General features: G+C 39.3%; 1 protein-coding gene across 6 annotated transcripts in view; it reads left to right on the top strand.

Annotated features, from left to right (window-relative positions):
* The window catches only part of PEX5L (peroxisomal biogenesis factor 5 like), a 238653-nt gene that overhangs the window by 209800 nt on the left and 10077 nt on the right, over positions 1 to 18776 (top strand). For all 6 annotated transcript variants that reach the window (NM_001265815.2, XM_015131543.3, XM_077990732.1 and 3 more), the window contains 3 exon segments: positions 4640 to 4756; positions 14509 to 14652; positions 18254 to 18324. In NM_001265815.2, coding sequence (NP_001252744.1) covers positions 4640 to 4756; positions 14509 to 14652; positions 18254 to 18324 — 332 coding nt within the window.

Below are 18776 nucleotides of genomic sequence, written 5' to 3'. Positions count from 1 at the left end.
TTTTAAAGTATGATTTTTGGAGATTAGTAAACAGACTAGACGGCCCCTTTAAAAAAAAATGTGATTCTGTGCTAAGATCTTCCTTCCGCCGTATTCTGATCTGAGTCAATCCATGTAGACAAAGAAGCCTGAGCTGCTATCTAATGAACCCAATCTTCTCACTTTACAAATGAGGAAAAATAACTTACAGATGAGTTAAAGTGACTCGCTCAAATTCTAGCACACATCTTTCTTCTTTCAAACCACTAACACAGAATATCAATGATGAAGGAATTCAGAGGCAAAAGATTGCTATAGTGTGGGAATGTTGAAGAAAACATCATGGAGAACTGAAATTGAAAAGAAGTAAGCATTTTTTTTAACCAAATCTTACTTTTCCACCGAAATAACTTATGCTAACAATAGAAAATTTGGAAAATGGTAAAAAGTACACAAAAAAGTGATGGGATAAATTACTAATGACCTCATCCTATAAAAGAGTTATACAGTCCCTTTCTCTACAGTCTTTTCTCCCCCAGATCATTATTGTGGTTGTTTTTCTATTATTGTGATTATACTACTTAGCAAGAAACATTATAACCCAAGGACTATTCAATATTGTAATAAACTATTCATAAACATCATTTTAACTGCTGCCTAAAAGTCCATTATAGAGGCTTTACCATAATTTTCTTAACCTTGATCCTATTTTTTAATAATTAGATGGAAGGGAAAGATTTAAATGAAGAGAAGGAAGGTGTCTAGAAGAGGAATATGTTTTTACAGTAGAAGCAAACACCAAACTGTTCACAGCTTTTATATTTGGGTTTTGCAGTTGTGGGTGATTTTTGTTTTATTCTCTATATTTTTCTCAATACTATAAAAACACTAGCAAGAACACCTACTTTTTTTGAGCACCTACCATGTACTTTATACCACAGATGCATTTTCTCATTTAGTTGTCATAACAACTAACCAAAATTGCTATTATATCTTCATTTTAAAGATAAGGAAAATGAGACTTGGAAATATTAAGAGATTCACAAAAGGGCAATGACGGAACGAGGATTTGACCCCAGGTCTGTCCAAGGGGAAAGCTGCTATTCTTAACCTCCATGCTGCATATCCCAGTGTTCTTATGAGTATGTACTATATTTTTTCATCAGAGAACTATTCTTAGACATGGATGTGGATGGCAAATAATAGCTCATTTCTGATGTAAGCAGATAGCTTGTTACACAGAGTATAAACAACAATCTGCCAAAATCCCAGAAGAGCCAAGAAAATCATCAATAAATAAAATCCCTTCAGTTATGTCTTAAGATCTTTAAAATTCAAATATGTTTCAGGTTTCTCTAAAATTCATTTAAAATAGTGGGAGGAAGCAGCGTTAATTGTAGCTACGTGAAAGAAGTCTGGATTCTGCAACTGGATGAAAATTGATTATACTAAAAGTAGTCTTCTGTAATTAAATGAAAACTGTGCTGTGGACTTTAATTAGTCAGCAGTAACTCATTTTAAGTGGTAACAGTGAGTTCTGGTGTATCTCGTTAAGTGAGAGCCCAGCATCTCTACCTCAGCCGAGGTTCTGTCAGTTTTCCACAGCAGCCTTATTTATGTATCTACTGCTCTAATTTCAAGCTGCAAGAAAGGTAATGCACCCTTTGGTAACTCAGATGTACACATTATTGAATTCTTCTCATTCTTTCATGCAGAAGACTTGTAATATGCTTTAAATTCCAAGGACTCCCACTAGATGAACATATTTGCCTTGGAAAGTATGTGTAGTCATTGGCCTCTCTTGTCACCCAGTGCGAGCCTGGGAAAGTCAGCAAACATTATAAAATTCACTTGATAGATTTGTCTTCCCTTCTACTGCAGAGAGGTTAAACCTGCATCTTTGAAAAGCTATTTAAAAAATGAATTCCCCCAAATTTCTTCCAAACTTTTTAGTATCTTATAATTCAGATTTCATTGTATTTTAAAAAGGAGAGATATTTTTTGTTTTGTTGTGTTTAAACTTATTTTTTAAAAAGCAAAGCATGCTCATCATGGAAAATTCAGAAAGTAGGAAATGTATGAAGAGGCAGGAAAAACATCCTTCATTATTTCTTCATTCAAAGACACATCTCTATTAACATGCTGGCATATTTCTTCCTAGTCTTTTCTCTAGCCATTGTTATTGTACATTTGAGATCATTCTGCTTGCACAATGTGGTATTCTACTAGTATTCTACTAGAAAAAGCAATTTAAAAAGAAATTTTGAATTTTACTTCTGAGCTGAACCTGGATTCCAAGTAGCCATTCCATGTGCTTCCAGCATCACGGACATTGATTATCAAGATGCCTGCTGCCTTGTCGAGAGGAGGCCTTTGCCAAAGGGGCGGAACCTGTTTCTGTGGGAGGAATGAGAATTCTGGACATGATAAAGCAGGAGCAAGAGCTACTATTTATTTAGTAGCCTGGGATTATCACATTGAGCTGATTCTTATTCCATGAACATTTGTATCTAAAAGAAATAAGATTATAATTACCACTCAAAGCAACTCTGCAGAAGAGTTCTTGCTTCAGGGCAGCCACCACCCAGGCAGACCAGAGGTATTAAATGGTGAAGGTTAGGCCGGGAGCGGTGGCTCACGCCTGTAATCCCAGCACTTTGGGAGGCCAAGGTGGGCGGATCATGAGGACAGGAGATCCAGACCATCCTGGCTAACATGGTGAAACCCCGTCTCTACTAAAAATACAAAAAAAAATACAAAAAAAAAAAACAATTGGCCAGGTGTGGTGGCGGGCACCTGTAGTCCCAGCTACTCGGGAGGCTGAGGCAGGAGAATGACATGAACCCGGGAAGTGGAACTTACAGTGAGCCAAGATTGTGCCACTGCACTCCAGCCTGGGTGACAGAGTGAGACTCCATCTCAAAAAAAAAAAAAAAAAAAAAGTGAAGGTTACCTCAAGTCAGTGTGATGATGTATCAACAAGTCACAGGACTTCGAATCATAGACACTGAGATTTGCAATTTGTAAAGGGTATGAATTTCAGTCCCAGATTCAGGTGTTCAAGGAATACTCGTTGTTTTGTTTGTTTAAAGAAAATAAAGTGGTTTCCAAGTGTCTCTCTTGCCAGGCTGGCAGGGAACTTATTCTAGGGCATGAAATATGGAAGGCTCATGTAATGTTAGAAAACAAGGACGGGCCGGGCACGGTGGCTCACGCCTATAATCCCAGCACTTTGGGAGGCTGAGGCGGGTGGATCCTGAGGTCAAGAGATCAAGACCATCCTGGCCAACATGGTGAAATCCCATCTCTACTAAAAATACAAAAATTAGCTGGGCATGGTGACATGCACCTGTAATCCCAGCTACTTGGGAGGCTGAGGCAGGAGATTCACTTGAACCTGGGAGGTGGAGGTTACAGTGAGCCGAGATGGCACCATTGCACTCCAGCCTAGCAACAGAGTGAGACTCCGTCTCAAAAAAAAAAAAAAAAAGAAAACAAGGACGGAGTCTCCCCCACCCGCCTCCCTGCCCCTGGCTATCATGGTGACCACTAACAGCCATCCAAGCCCAAAGTGGTTCCTTGAAATTCACTTTCTATTTCCTGGCCATGTGAGAACAGGGGTTCAAATGAGCCCCCTTGGTCACATCCTCAGTCATCCTCTCCGATATCAGGCTCATTTCCCTGGGAAATAGCTAAAAACTGAGCACCAGTCTCCTACTAATCAGAACCTGCCACCCTCCATCTCTTTCCCTACCCCCAGAAAATTCCGTCTCTTTAAAATTCTTTAAGATACTTGTTCCTTCCTCCTGCCCCTTGGGCCACCTAAAGTACTGTCTTCAGGCTTAATAAAATAGAAGTCAATCAGGGACAGCTCTCTCAGCAAAAATCTTCTTCAGTCTAGGAACACATACTTCCCTTGAAGTAAAGAAGAGCAAACAGCCTGATTCCCCTTACAGAAGATGTGTGGGAAAACTACAAGGAAACAAAAACACAAAGCAGCATTTTTCAAAAAATCATCCTGCCACATAAAAGTCCTTGAAGAGGATTCAGTCAGGTTCACACCAGGGTGCCTCATTCTTCAGCACCAGTAGACCAAATTTGCCATAAGCTGACAAGTGTGGGCTTGGAAAGCAGATGGGGTTTGGATCCTGTGAGTCCTAGCTTTGGGACTGTAACCCCCTAGACTCAGTTTTCTGCTGGCACAGTGCTTAACACAGAGTAGGATCAACTAATGTTTCGTTCTCTTGACCGTACCTGGCTGTCTTCCCAAGTCACTGCTCAGCCAGTCCCAAAGCAGTTGCTCTAATTCCTCATATGCTAGGAGCAATTCTGGGAGAGACTGCCCTTCCTAAAATGTGGCCTAGTGCCCACACATGAAACTGTATATAAGTAGTGGGTTTTTAGCTGAATTTGGCATATGTGATCCTGGTCTTTCTGATGGTAGTTATTTTCCTGCTGGAGAAAACCACAGCTAATCTACTTCAACACTCTGACACGTGAGTACCCTCCAGAAGTTCTTCAGCCACACCTATCAATTGGATGTCGCCATTTTATTCCTCCTCAGAAGCCTCTTTTATCTATTAGGGGAAAAAAAACCCAAAAACACAGATGATGTGGCATGTTCTTAAATCCATCTCCATTCATTTTTCCTGTTTCCCAGTCAGATACAGAGTTTTGGGATAAGATGCAAGCAGAATGGGAAGAAATGGCTCGGAGGAACTGGATATCTGAAAACCAAGAAGCTCAGAACCAAGTAACCATCTCAGCTAGTGAGAAGGTAACAAATTCTATTTCTATACATGCTGACTAGTTTTCTTAACCTTTTTGGATCATATTTTATAGATTAGTCAATAGCTATTTTGTCAAAAAAACACAGTAATTAAAAAGACAATTTAATGTCAATCTGACCTAGAAGAAATTCTGATGGATGAGACAATATAATTATCCAACGCGTGAAGGCAGCCAAGTTGGAATGAAATGCTCTTATTTTTATCAGTGTTCAGACAGACAGTTTGGCAGCCAACCAGAGCTTGGATCCTGACTGCTAGTTAGTTACTGAACTAGCTGACATTGAAGGTGGGTTGGAACAAGAATTGGTCTAATCTCACAATACTCTGTCAGTCAGTCATGTGAGTCCTGTTGATTTACCAAAACAACAGAAGTGATACTAGTGGCATGGCAGTGAAGTGGAGACTTGGGGCTATATTTCACAGGTGGTCATTATATAGCTAGCAAAGAAACTCTGTGGAAAAGACGCTCTCACACAACCAGGTCAAGTCCCAAGAGGATTCCTTAGAGTTACTCCCCTGATAGAAGCCAGCAAATGCACAAGTACAGTGAACAACCAGCCAAATCATTGATGAAGTCCCACTTGCTCTAGGATTTATGTGTTTAAAAAACACTTGGTGGGGTTGGGGAGAACACTGAGGAATAAATATAAATTACTTGAAAGAAAGATGTAGAATTTTCTTACCTAGAAAAAGTATATATCACAATAGCCAAGATACAGAAGCAACCTAAAGTGTCCATCAACAGACAAATGGATAAAATCAATGTGAGCCTGAACAACATGGATGGAATTGGAGGTCATTATGTTAAGTAAAATAAGCCAGCTGCAAAAAGACAGACTTCATATGTTCTCACTTGTTTGTGGGAGCTAAATTTAAAACAATTGAACTCATGGAGATGGAGAATAGAATGATAGTTACCAGAGGCTGGGAAGGGTAATGGGAAGGGGAAGGGGTGTAGGGAACTGGGGATGGTTAATGGGTACAAAAATATAGTTATATAAAATGAATAGAGTCTAGTATTCTATAACACAATTGGGTGACTACACTCAACAATAATTTACTGTACATTTTAAAATAACTAAAAGAGTATAATTGGATTGTTTATAACACAAAAAAGGATACATGCTTGAGGTGATGATATCCCATTGACCCTAATGTCACTGTTACACACATCACATATGTGTATGCCTGTATGCTTGTATCAAAATATTTCATGTACCCCATAAATACATATATCTACTAGGTACCCACAAAAATTAAAAATAAATTAATTAAAAGAATAAAAGAAAACTATATATAGATAAGTATGTATTATTATTTTGTGGTGGAGGAAGTCTCAATAATACTCAGTTCTGGATAACACTTGTGATATTTTGCTAATATATTTATTGAGCATCTACTCTTACACTAAGTACTGGGGACATGATGATGAATAATCTCCGATTTTAGTAGATCTGCAGTCTACATAGTCATTAAAATGTCTCTTTCCTCCAAATACTCTGTCCCTCAATAGGCCAGGCAATCTCATAAAATTAGAACAACCATCTCATTAAAAGTAACTGTCTTTTCCACAAGGAAATCAGAGCTAAGGGAAAAAACGGGCCATTGATTCAGATCATCAGACTCTGGACTGTAATTCGTGTCCCTGAGGTCTGCCTGAGCTCCATAGCCCCTTACTCCCAGAACCCCATACCCACACTAACCCCACATAAGCCAGTCACACCATGTGGCTTTTGATGGGGGATTTTGTCCTTCTAAGCACCTATGGAGACTGAAGGCCTCCACTTGATCCACTCTTCTTTTTTATTTTTTCATGTCATTTAATTTTTTTTTATTTTTATTTTTAATTATACTTTAAGTTCTACGGTACGTGTACACAACGTGCAAGTTTGTTACACATGTATACATGTGCCATGTTGGTGTGCTGCACCCATTAACTCATCATTTACATTAGGTATATCTCCTAATGCTATCCCTCTCCCCTACCTCCTCCCCACAATAGGCCCCGGTGTGTGATGTTTCCCTTCCTGTGTCCAAGTGATCTCATTGCTCAGTTCCCACCTATGAGTGAGAATATGCGGTGTTTGGTTTTCTGTTCTTGCGATAGTTTGCTGAGAATGATGGTTTCCAGCTCCATCCATGTCCCTACAAAGGAAACAAACTCATCCTTTTTTACGGCTGCATAGTATTCCATGGTGTATATGTGCCACATTTTCTTAATCCAGTCTGTCACTGAGGGACATTTGGGTTGATTCCAAGTCTTTGCTATTGTGAATAGTGCCGCAATAAACATATGTGTGCATGTGTCTTTATAGCAGCATGATTTATAATCCTTTGGTTATATACCCAGTAATGGGATGACTGGGTCAAATGGTATTTTCAGTTCTAGATCCTTGAGGAATCGCCACACTGTTTTCCACAATGGTTGAACTAGTTTACAGTCCCACCAACAGTGTAAAAGTGTTCCTATTTCTCCACATCCTCTCCAGCACCTGTTGTTTCCTGATTTTTTAATGATTGCCATTCTAACTGGTATGAGATGGTATCTCATTGTGGTTTTGATTTGCATTTCTCTGATGCCCAGTGATGATGAGCATTTTTTCATGTGTCTCTTGGCTGTATGAATGTCTTCTTTTGAGAAGTGTCTGTTCATATCCTTTGCCCACTTTTTGATGGGGTTGTTTGTTTTTTTCTTGTAAATTTGATTGAGTTCTTTATAGGTTCTGGATATTAGCCCTTTGTCAGATGAGTAGATTGCAAAAATTTTCTCCCATTCTGTAGGTTGCCTGTTCACTCTGATGGTAGTTTCTTTTGCTGTGCAGAAGCTTTTTAGTTTAATTAGATCCCATTTGTCAATTTTGGCTTTTGTTGCTGTTGCTTTTGGTGTTTTAGACATGAAGTCCTTGCCCATGCCTATGTCCTGAATGGTATTACCTAGGTTTTCTTCTAGGGTTTTTATGGTTTTAGGTCTAACATTTAAGTCTCTATTCCATCTTGAATTAATTTTCATATAAGGAGTAAGGAAAGGATCCAGTTTCAGCTTTCTACTTACAGCTAGCCAATTTTCCCAGCACCATTTATTAAATAGGGAATCCTTTCCCCATTTCTTGTTTTTCTCAGGTTTGTCAAAGATCAGATAGCTGTAGATGTGTGGTATTATTTCTGAGGGCTCTGTTCTGTTCCATTGGTCTATATCTCTGTTTTGGTACCAGTACCATGCTGTTTTGGTTACTGTAGCCTTGTAGTATAGTTTGAAGTCAGGTAGCGTGGTGCCTCCAGGTTGTTCTTTTGGCTTAGGATTGCCTTGGCAATGCAGGGTCTTTTTTGGTTCCACATGAACTTTAAAGCAGTTTTTTCCAATTCTGTGAAGAAACTCATTGGTAGCTTAATGGGGATGGCATTGAATCTATAAATTACCTTGGGCAGTATGGCCATTTTCACAATATTGATTCTTCCTATCCATGAGCATGGTATGTTCTTCCATTTGTCTGGGTCCTCTTTTATTTTACTTAGCAGTGGTTTGTAGTTCTCCTTGAAGAAGTACTTCACATCCTTTGTAAGTTGGATTCCTAGGTATTTTATTCTCTTTGAAGCAATTGTGAATGGGAGTTCATTCATGATTTGGCTCTCTGTCTGTTACTGGTGTATAAGAATGCTTGTGATTTTTGCACATTAATTTTGTATCCTGAGACTTTGCTGAAGTTGCTTATCAGCTTAAAGAGATTTTGGGCTGAGACAGTGGGGTTTTCTAAATATATAATCATGTCATCTGCAAACAGGGACAATTTTACTTCTTCTTTTCCTAACCGAATACCCTTGATTTCTTTCTCTTGCCTGATTGCCCTAGCCAGAACTTCCAACACTATGTTGAATAGGAGTGGTGAGAGAGGGCATCCCTGTCTTGTGCCAGTTTTCAAAGGGAATGCTTCCAGTTTTTGCCCATTCAGTATGATATTGGCTGTGGGCTTGTCATAAACAGCTCTTATTATTTTGAGATACGTTCCATCAATACCGAATTTATTGAGAGTTTTTAGCATGAAGGGCTGTTGAATTTTGTCAAAGGCCTTTTCTGCATCTATTGAGATAATCATGTGGTTTTTGTCTTTGGTTCTGTTTATAGACTGGATTACATTTATTGATTTGCATATGTTGAACCAGCCTTGCATCCCAGGGATGAAGCCCACTTGATCATGGTGGATAAGCTTTTTGATGTGCTGCTGGATTCAGTTTGCCAATGTTTTATTGAGGATTTTTGCATCGATGTTCATCAGGGATATTGGTCTAAAATTCTCCTTTTCTGTTGTGTCTCTGCCAGGCTTTGGTATCAGGATGATGTTGGCCTCATAAAATGAGTTAGGGAGGATTCCCTCTTTTTCTACTGATTGGAATAGTTTCAGAAGGAATGGTACCAGCTCCTCCTTGTACCTCTGGTAGAATTCGGCTGTGAATCCGTCTGGTCCTGGACTTTTTTTGGTTGGTAGGCTGTTAATTATTGCCTCAATTTCAGAGCGTGCTATAGGTCCATTCAGGGATTCAACTTCTTCCTGGTTTAGTCTTGGGAGAGTGTAAGTGTCCAGGAAATTATCCATTTATTCTAGGTTTTCTAGTTTATTTGCATAGATGTGTTTATCGTATTTTCTGATGGTAGTTTGTATTTCTGTGGGGTCGGTGGTGATATCCCCTTTATCATTTTTTATTGTGTCTATTTGATTCTTCTCTCTTTTCTTCTTTATTAGTCTGGCTAGCAGTCTATCAATTTTGTTGATCTTTTCAAAACACCAGCTCCTGGATTCATTGATTTTATGGAGGGTCTTTGTGTGTCTCTATCTCCTTCAGTTCTGCTCTGATCTTAGTTATTTCTTGCCTTCTGCTAGCTTTCGAATGTGTTTGCTCTTGCTTCTCTAGTTCTTTTAATTTTGATGTTAGGGTGTCAATTTTAGATCTTTCCTGCTTTCTCTTGTGGGCATTTAGTGCTATAAATTTCCCTCTACACACTGCTTTAAATGTGTCCCAGAGATTCTGGTATGTTGTATCTTTGTTCTCATTGGTTTCAAAGAACATCTTTATTTCTGCCTTCATTTCGTTATGTACCCAGTAGTCATTCAGGAGCAGGTTGTTCAGTTTCCATAGTTAGTTGAGCGGTTTTGATTGAGTTTCTTAGTCCTGAGTTCTAGTTTGATTGCACTGTGGTCTGAGAGACAGTTTGTTATAATTTCTGTTCTTTTACGTTTGCTGAGGAGTGCTTTACTTCCAACTATGTGGTCAATTTTGGAATAGGTGCAATGTGGTGCTGAGAAGAATGTATATTCTGTTGATTTGGGGTGGAGAGTTCTGTAGATGTCTATTAGGTCCACTTGGTTTAGAGCTGAGTTCAATTCCTGGATATCCTTGTTAACTTTCTGTCTTGTCAATCTGTCTAATGTTGACAGCGGGGTGTTAAAGTCTCCTATTATTATTGTATGGGAGTCTAAGTCTCTTTGTAAGTCTCTGAGGACTTGCTTTATGAATCTGGATGCTCCTGTATTGGGTGCATATATATTTAGGATAGTTAGCTCTTTCTGATGAATTGATCCCTTTACCATTATGTAATTGCCTTCTTTGTCTCTTGATCTTTGATGGTTTAAAGTCTGTTTTATCAGAGACTAGGATTGCAACCCCTGCTTTCTTTGTTTTCCATTTGCTTGGTAGATCTTCCTCCATCCCTTTATTTTGAGCATATGTGTGTCTCTGCATGTGAGATGGGTCTCCTGAATACAGCAAACTGATGGGTCTTGACTTTTTATCCAATTTGCCAGTCTATGTCTTTTAATTGGAACATTTAGTCCATTTACATTTAAGGTTAATATTCTTGTGTTTGAACTTGATCCTGTCATTATGATTTTAGCTGGTTATTTGGCTCATTAGTTGATGCAGTTTCTTCCTAGCATCGATGGACTTTACATTTTGGCATGTTTTTGCATCGGCTGGTACCAGTTGTTCCTTTCCATGTTTAGTGCTTCCTTCAGGATCTCTTGTAGGGCAGGCCTGATGGTGACAAAATCTCTAAGCATTTGATTGTCTGTAAAGGATTTTATTTCTCCTTCACTTATGAAACTTAGTTTGGCTGGATATGAAATTCTGGGTTGAAAATTCTTTTCTTTAAGAATGTTGAATATTGGCCGCCACTCTCTTCTGGCTTGTAGAGTTTCTGCAGAGAGATTTGCTGTTAGTCTGATGGGCTTCCCTTTGTGGGTAACCCGACCTTTCTCTCTGGCTGCCCTTAACATTTTTTCCTTCATTTCAACTTTGGTGAATCTGACAATTATGTGTCTTGGAGTTGCTCTTCTCAAAGAGTATCTTTGTGTCATTCTGTGTATTTCCTGAATTTGAATGTTGGCCTGCCTTACTAGGTTGGGGAAGTTCTCCTGGATGATATCCTGCAGAGTGTTTTCCAACTTGGTTCCATTTTCCCCATCACTATCAGGCACACCAATCAGACATAGATTTGGTCTTTTCACATAATCCAATATTTCTTGGAGGCTTTGTTCATTTCTTTTTAATCTTTTTTCTCTACACTTCTCTTCTCGCTTTATTTCATTCATTTGATCTTCAATCACTGATACTCTTTCTTCCAGTTGATCGAGTCGGTTACTGAAGCTTGTGCATTTGTCATGTAGTTCTCATGTCATGGTTTTCATCTCTATCAGTTCTTTTAAGGTCTTCTCTACATTGATTATTCTAGTTATCCATTCATCCATTCTTTTTTCAAGGTTTTTAGTTTCTTTGCACTGGTTACGTAGTTCCTCCTTTAGCTCTGAGAAGTTTGATTGACTGAAGACTTCTTCTCTCAATTCGTCAAAGTCATTCTACATCCAGCTTTGTTCCATTGCTGGTGATGAGCTGCGTTCCTTTGGAGGGGGAGATTCGCTCTGATTTTTTGAATTTCCAGCTTTTCTGCACTGCTTTTTCCCCATCTTTGTGGTTTTATCTGCCTTTGGTCTTTGATGATGGTGACATACTGATGGGATTTTGGTGTGGATGTCCTTTCTGTTTGTTAGTTTTCCTTCTAACAGTCAGGACCCTCAGCTGCAGATCTGTTGGAGTTTGCTTGAGGCCCACTCCAGACCCTGTTTGCCTGGGTATCAGCAGCAGAGACTGCAGAAGATAGAATATTGCTGAATAGTGAGTGTTGCTGTCTGATTCTTGCTCTGGAAGGTTCGTCTCAGGGGTGTACCCAGCAGTGTGAGGTGTGAGGTGTTGGTCTGCACCTAGTGGGGGATATCTCCCAGTTAGGCTACTCAGGGGTCAGGGACCCACTGGAGCAGGCAGTCTGTGTGTTCTCAGATCTCAACCTCCGTGCTGAGAGAACCACTGCTCTCTTCAAAGCTGTCAGACAGGGACTTTTACCTCTGCCGAGGTTTCTGCTGCTTTTTGTTTAGCTATGCCTTGTCCCCAGAGGTGGAGTCTACAGAGGCAGGCAGGCCTCCTTGAGCTGTGGTGGGCTCCACCCAATTCGAACTTCCCCACGGCTTTGCTTACCTACTTAAGCCTCAGCAATGGTGGGCACCCCTCCCCCAGACTCGCTGCCACCTTGCAGTTAGATCTCCAACTGCTCTGCTAGCAATGAGGAAGGCTCCATGGGCATGGGACCCTCTGGGCCAGGTGTGGGATATAATTTCCTGGTGTGCCGTTTGCTAAGACCCTTGGTAAAGCTCAGTATTAGGGTAGGAGTTACCCAGTTTTCCAGTTGTTGTGTGTCTCAATTTCCCTTGGCTAGGAAAAGGAATTCCCTTCCCCCTTGTGCTTCCCAGGTGAGGCGATGCCTCACCCTGCTTCAGCTCTCGCTGGTCGGGCTGCACCCGTGGACCAGCATCGACTGTCTGACACGCCCCAGTGAGATGAACCCGGTACTTCAGTTGAAAATGCAGAAATCACCCATCTTCTGTGTCACTCACGCTGGGAGCTGTAGGCTGGAGCTGTTCCTATTCAGCCATCTTGGGCCCCCCCCCCCACTTGATCTACTCTTAAACCTTAGTAACACCATCAACACACTAGCTTATTTGTACCTACCAAATTTAAAGGATTTTATGAAAATCTATGCAAGTAAAATTGCAACAAGTAACATCTCTCAGATACTTCAGACGAGAGTTTAAGTTGGGGCAAATTTTTTCAAAGACAATTTAGCTACACATTTCAAGGGCTTAAAAATAGCTCATAACCTTTAACCTAATAAATCCCTCTGGGAGTCTATCCTAAGGTAATAAGTAAATGCAGCAAAGATTTATGCATGAGGCTTTCACCATAGTTTTACTTATGATAACAAAAAAATTAAAATAACCTGAATGTTCATCAATAGGGGATTGAGTAAATAAATATAGCATATCCATAGGAATAATTTTAATAACATAGAGAAACCACAATATAAAACTAAGTGAGGCCTAGGCTATAAGTCTGTGTATGTAATATGTGCCTATTTGTTTAATTTATATATTCATAGAAAATACCAGTTATTTGTACACTAAGTATTCTTTAAATTTTTGCAATTAAAAAAAAGATCTTTAACTTTAAAACATGCATTCTCAACAGGAACAATATAGCCCCCAATAGGCAAAAACTGGTTCAGGGTGAAGGCAAAAAAAATTCTTAGTTATGACAATGGTTTGTAGTTCTCTAAAGGGCCGTAGTAGATAAACAGATATACAGTATGTAGGATTCATATTTTGGGGGATGGGTGGTAGCACTTAGCAAAAACATGTCTAAAGAGTATTTTTAAAATCTTGAGGGGAAATTGTTAAAACAAAAAAAAAAACAAAAGATATCAGAAAAAAGCAAAATCAAAAATATTAGCAGTGCTCATATCTACGTTGTGACATTATAGGTAACTTTTTATATCTTTTTATATTATTTAGTATTATCTAAATTTTATACTATGAAAAAGTACTATATTCATAATAAGGAAAAGCAGAAATTTAAATTTAAAATGAAAAACTAAATAATCAAAATTAATTTAATTAAAAAATTTTTATTATGCTTTAAGTTCTGAGATACATGTGCAGAACATGCAGGTTTGATACATAAGTATACACGGGCCATGGTGGTTTGCTGCACCCATCAACCCATCATCTACATTATTTCTCCTAATGGTATCCCTCCTCTAGTCCCCCACCCCACAACAGGCCCCAGTGTGTGATGTTCCCCTCCCTGTGTCCATGTGTTCTCACAGTTCAACTCCCACTTACGAGTGAGGACATATGGTGTTTGATTTTCTGTTCCTGTGTTAGTTTGCTGAGAATGGAGGTTTCCAGCTTCATCCACATCCCTGCAAAGGACATGAACTCATCCTTTTTTATGGCTGCATAGTATTCCATGGTGTATATGTGCCACATTTTCTTTATCCAGTCTATCATTGATGGGCATTTGGTTTGGTTCCAAGTCTTTGCTATTGTGAATAGTGCTGCAATAAACATACATGTGCATGTGTCTTTATAGCAGAATGATTTCTAATCCTTTGGGTATATACCCAGTAATGAGATTGCTGGGTCAAATGATATTTCTGGTTCTAGATCCTTGAGGAATCACCACACTATCTTCCGCAATGGTTGAACTAATTTACACTCCCACCGACAGTGTAAAAGCGTTCCTATTTCTCCATATCCTCTCCAGCATCTGCTGTTTCCTGACTTTTTAATGAGAACCTACCGAATGTAAGAATGAAAAGAGAAATCAATGGCTCATGCACTGGCCTTTTTCTGTGTTGCAGGGATATTACTTTCACACTGAAAACCCCTTCAAGGACTGGCCTGGAGCATTTGAGGAAGGCTTAAAAAGGCTGAAGGAAGGGGACCTGCCAGTCACCATCCTGTTCATGGAAGCAGCAATTCTTCAGGACCCTGGAGATGCAGAGGTGTCCTTCTGCCTTCATTCTGCCAGTCTCAGAAAGGGCATGTGCTAATGAGGGACAGATAACACAGAACTCTGCTGGGTTGCCTTTTCATCAAGTAAAGGTTCCCAGAGGAGTTAACCTAGCTTGGTCTACTTGTTTGAAAGTTACATATAGGTACCTGTTTTCTAACCAAATTTCTAATCGGCAGTGTTTACAGTGCCTATAAATAAAGGTTGGGGACAGGAAAAGAAAAATCAAAATTACCAACCTGGAGGCTTATCAGTAGTTTTCTGTTTTTGAGACAGAGTCTTGCTCTGTCAACCAGGCTGAAGTGAAATGGCACAATCTCGGCTCACTGCAACCTCCACCTCCCAGGTTCAAGAGATTCTCCTGCTTCAGCATCCCAAGTAGCTGAGATTACAAGTGTCTGTCACCATGCTCAGCTAATTTTTGTATTTCTAGTAGAGGTGGAGTCTCACCATGTTGGTCAGGCTGGTCTCGAACTCCTGACCTCAGGTGATCCACCGGCCTTGGCTTCCCAAAGTGCTGGGATTACAGGCATGAGCCACTGTGCCCAGCAGTAGTTTTGAAGGGACAGTGTATAGTGATGTCTGGCTCTTGTGTCACACTGTACATCACCCTTGGTTTACTCACTCCACATTTATTGAACACATACTATGTCCCAAAAATTATACCAGGTCCTGGCTTAAAATATGGAAAAGCTGGGAAAACGTATCAGGTGGAAAACATGTTTATGGTGTATCTGGGAAGACAAGTAAAAAAAAAATCAAAGTAGTGAAATAAATGCAACGTCAGAGTGTGCACAGGATGCTGGGAGACTAGAAAGCATCCGGCCTTTCTGCACAAGTGGAGCCAGGGTGGGTGCAGAAATTAAAGGCAATAGGAGAGTCAAGTTTCTGTTACAAGGGAGTGCTATGTGGATAGGCAGAAGGGCATGAAGCATCATGTTAAGTGGAAGAGGGGAGGAGAGAATGGTAAAGGGAAGGCAAGAAGAGTTAAGCAATAATTTGAAATTCATCTGAAAGTCATGGGAAACCACTAGGGGCCTGTACTCCGAAGAGGCATACCAACAGATTGCATGTTAGAAAAACCCATTTCTCAGAGATGAGAAGAGTGATTAAAGACAGAGGCTGGGAGACCACCAAAAAGCTTCTGCAGTACTAATCCCCTAGATTTCTAAACCTGTGAAGGCCTATCATAAGGTAGTGTCAGTATAACGGTTTCTTCTTTCATTTGTGAGTAATTTTTAGGAATCATCATATAAGGAATATTCCCAAGGGAATCTGCAGAAATTTTAGAGACAGATATATATATATACTGGTGCTGAGAATACAATGTAGAATAGAGGTTAGGCATCTAGGCTGTGCTATCCCAACTGCATAGGTTCAGATCCCTGTTCTACCTGTTAGCCTTGGGACCTGGGGCAAATCATTTAAACCCTCTAAGTTTCAGTTTCCTCATCTGTAACGTGGAAATCCTAACAGTAACTATCTCATTGGGTGTTGCGAGGATTAAATTAGTCCAAATCCTAACAGTAACTATCTCGTTGGGTGTTGGGAGGATTAAATTAGTCCACACAAATAAAGCGCTCAGCTCAGTGCCTGGCACATCAATATTTAGCCTTCATTTTTATTATTGGTTGTACTTTATGTAAGAAGAATGAGTAAATCTTGTAATATCGTGTTGGTCAAAAGGCTTACAGTGAAATGGGATTGAACTGAAAGCTGAAATTCTGAACCAAAATATTAGAATTTTTAAAAGATAGGCTGAGCGTGGTGCCTCATGCCTGTAATCCTAGCACTTTGGGAAGCCGAGGTGGGCAGATCACTTCAGGCCAGGAGTTCAAGACCAGCTTGGCCAAGGTGGCGAAACCCTGTCTCTACTAAAAATACAAAAAAAATCAGCTGGGTGGGATGGCTCATGCCTGTAATCCCAGCTACTCGGGAGGCTGAGGTGGGAGAATCACTTGAACCAGCAGGCGGAGGTTGCAGTGAGCCAAGATTGTGCCACTGCACTCCAGCCTCAGTGACAGAGCAAGACTCTGTCTCAAAAATAAAATAAAATAAAATATATATGCCCATTGTAGAAGAGGAAATTATTACACTAATATGAAACTATAGGCCACCCCCTAAAAATAATAATGTCATCTTACGTTTGTAAATGCTATGTATTTTACAGGGTGTTTTCAAATATATTACATTATTTGACACAACAGCCCTGGAAGATTTTTTTAAGGACATATTATGATCTCAGATTCATAAATGAGAAAATGAGGGCCTTTGGTAACTAACAAATCCCAGACAAGGACCCAGGGCTTCTGAATCTATGGAGACCTCAAAGTTAAGTTAATAACACTGCAGACAGTGAAAATGACACCATGGCCAAAGGCTAGAAAAACACCCCCAGAGAAAGACTATTTCATCAGTCTTTTCTTAAGAAGCATTCTAAGATACATGGAAGGTGAAATCAAAATAGAGGTTGCTGTCTGTATGTTTAAGAGATTTAAAAGAAGGCTATTTGGAGGGGGAATAATCGGTATTTTGATGAGTTCATAAGGTGTATGTAATAATAACCCATGAAAGGAAAAGCCTGTACCATTCAAATGGCACTTTAAGATAACTGTGCTTTCCTAGAGTTTTGTTTTAAAATGGTATTATCTAAAATAATGTTTGAGGAGTGTGTAAAAGTGTTTGGGGAGTGTGAAATTTGAAGACAATGTGTGTAATGAGAGGTTTCTGCTTGTATTACTCTTGTAACAGTGTGAGAGTTATTGTTCTTATGAGTATATAGAGAAAATTTGCTATGTTAAAAACTTTGATTCTAGATATAAAAACACAAGCTATCTGCTTGAAGATGTTCTTCATGTTATTTACAACAGCAAACAATTGCAACCAACTTAAAGCGATAAGGGAATTATTGAGTAAATAATGGAATATCCATTCAACAAAATTCAAATTAAAAATTATGAGGATTTTGTAAAAACATGTAAAAGGGCTTAAGGTACAATGGAATGTATAAATGTAGACTATCAAATTATATCTACATTATGATTGTGTTTATATGTGTTTTGTGCATTTTAACAGTGATTACATTAGAGGAATGAACACATCATAGGAGATTTTGTTTTGCTTTTCCTAGTTCCTAAATCGCCTGTGAATTCTTCTAGTAACTGACTTTCATTCATATAAGCTAAGTTAATATTGTACATCTTGAGATTCCTTATTGTAAACTTCATTTAGCTACATTTCTAGGTTATTTTTCCACCCCTTTCCCTCACAATTGTATAATTTTATATATTTATCTTTTGGTTTTAAGATACCTAATATAATGAAATCTCAGAAATTCAGAGGTTTCCATCGCACTGAGTTATAGGAAAGGATAAATACTGAACAAGTTTGGAAATAATGACAGAGGATCTTGACCCAGATGTCACAAGAGAGTTCAAATGAAGAAATGCATATAATATTTTTCCCTTTCATACAGCAGTCACATCTGAGACAGGTTGCTCTGCATAGGAGATCCATCACAGGTCAACAACCAGCTGAAGCACATGAGTAATTCTGCTTCATCTTGCAATGTTAACATCAGTTGTCTTTCGTAGGCATGGCAGTTCCTCGGGATAACCCAGGCAGAGAATGAAAATGAACAAGCAGCTATTGTCGCCCTCCAGAGGTAAACGAAGCTAAGTGCAAAATCATGGGCCTGGTGGACACTTGTTAATGAACTTCCTGTTTCAGATTTGTCTTTTGATCTTTACTGAAGTACAGTGTAAAGAATTTGCAAAGGATAAGTGCTGAGATACCGCATATCACTCACACTTAGCTCTGAAAAACAACTTATAATGAAGTGATGTTCCTAACAATGTCTTGCTATCTACAAATCAATGGACATTCACTGGCACCAAAGAAAGCCTCTGTTAAACCCACTCGTAAAGTAGACTCATTGAATAAATAGCTCCTTTTAACGTTTTAACCTTCTGAAACATCTGAAAATATTCTTAAAAAAAAATAAGTGGAGTACTGACTAATGGTCTGGATGACATTGGGGCGGGAGGGATGGGAACAGTGGGTGTGTTTAATATTACACCCTACTTAATTAGAGCTCCTATTTAAATCCTGGAAAAG

Source organism: Macaca mulatta, chromosome 2 (assembly GCF_049350105.2).
Source record: "Macaca mulatta isolate MMU2019108-1 chromosome 2, T2T-MMU8v2.0, whole genome shotgun sequence".
Classification (NCBI taxonomy): Eukaryota; Metazoa; Chordata; class Mammalia; order Primates; family Cercopithecidae; genus Macaca; species Macaca mulatta.
Note: the sequence above shows the minus strand (reverse complement) of the source record. Positions and strands in the feature narration are given on the sequence as shown.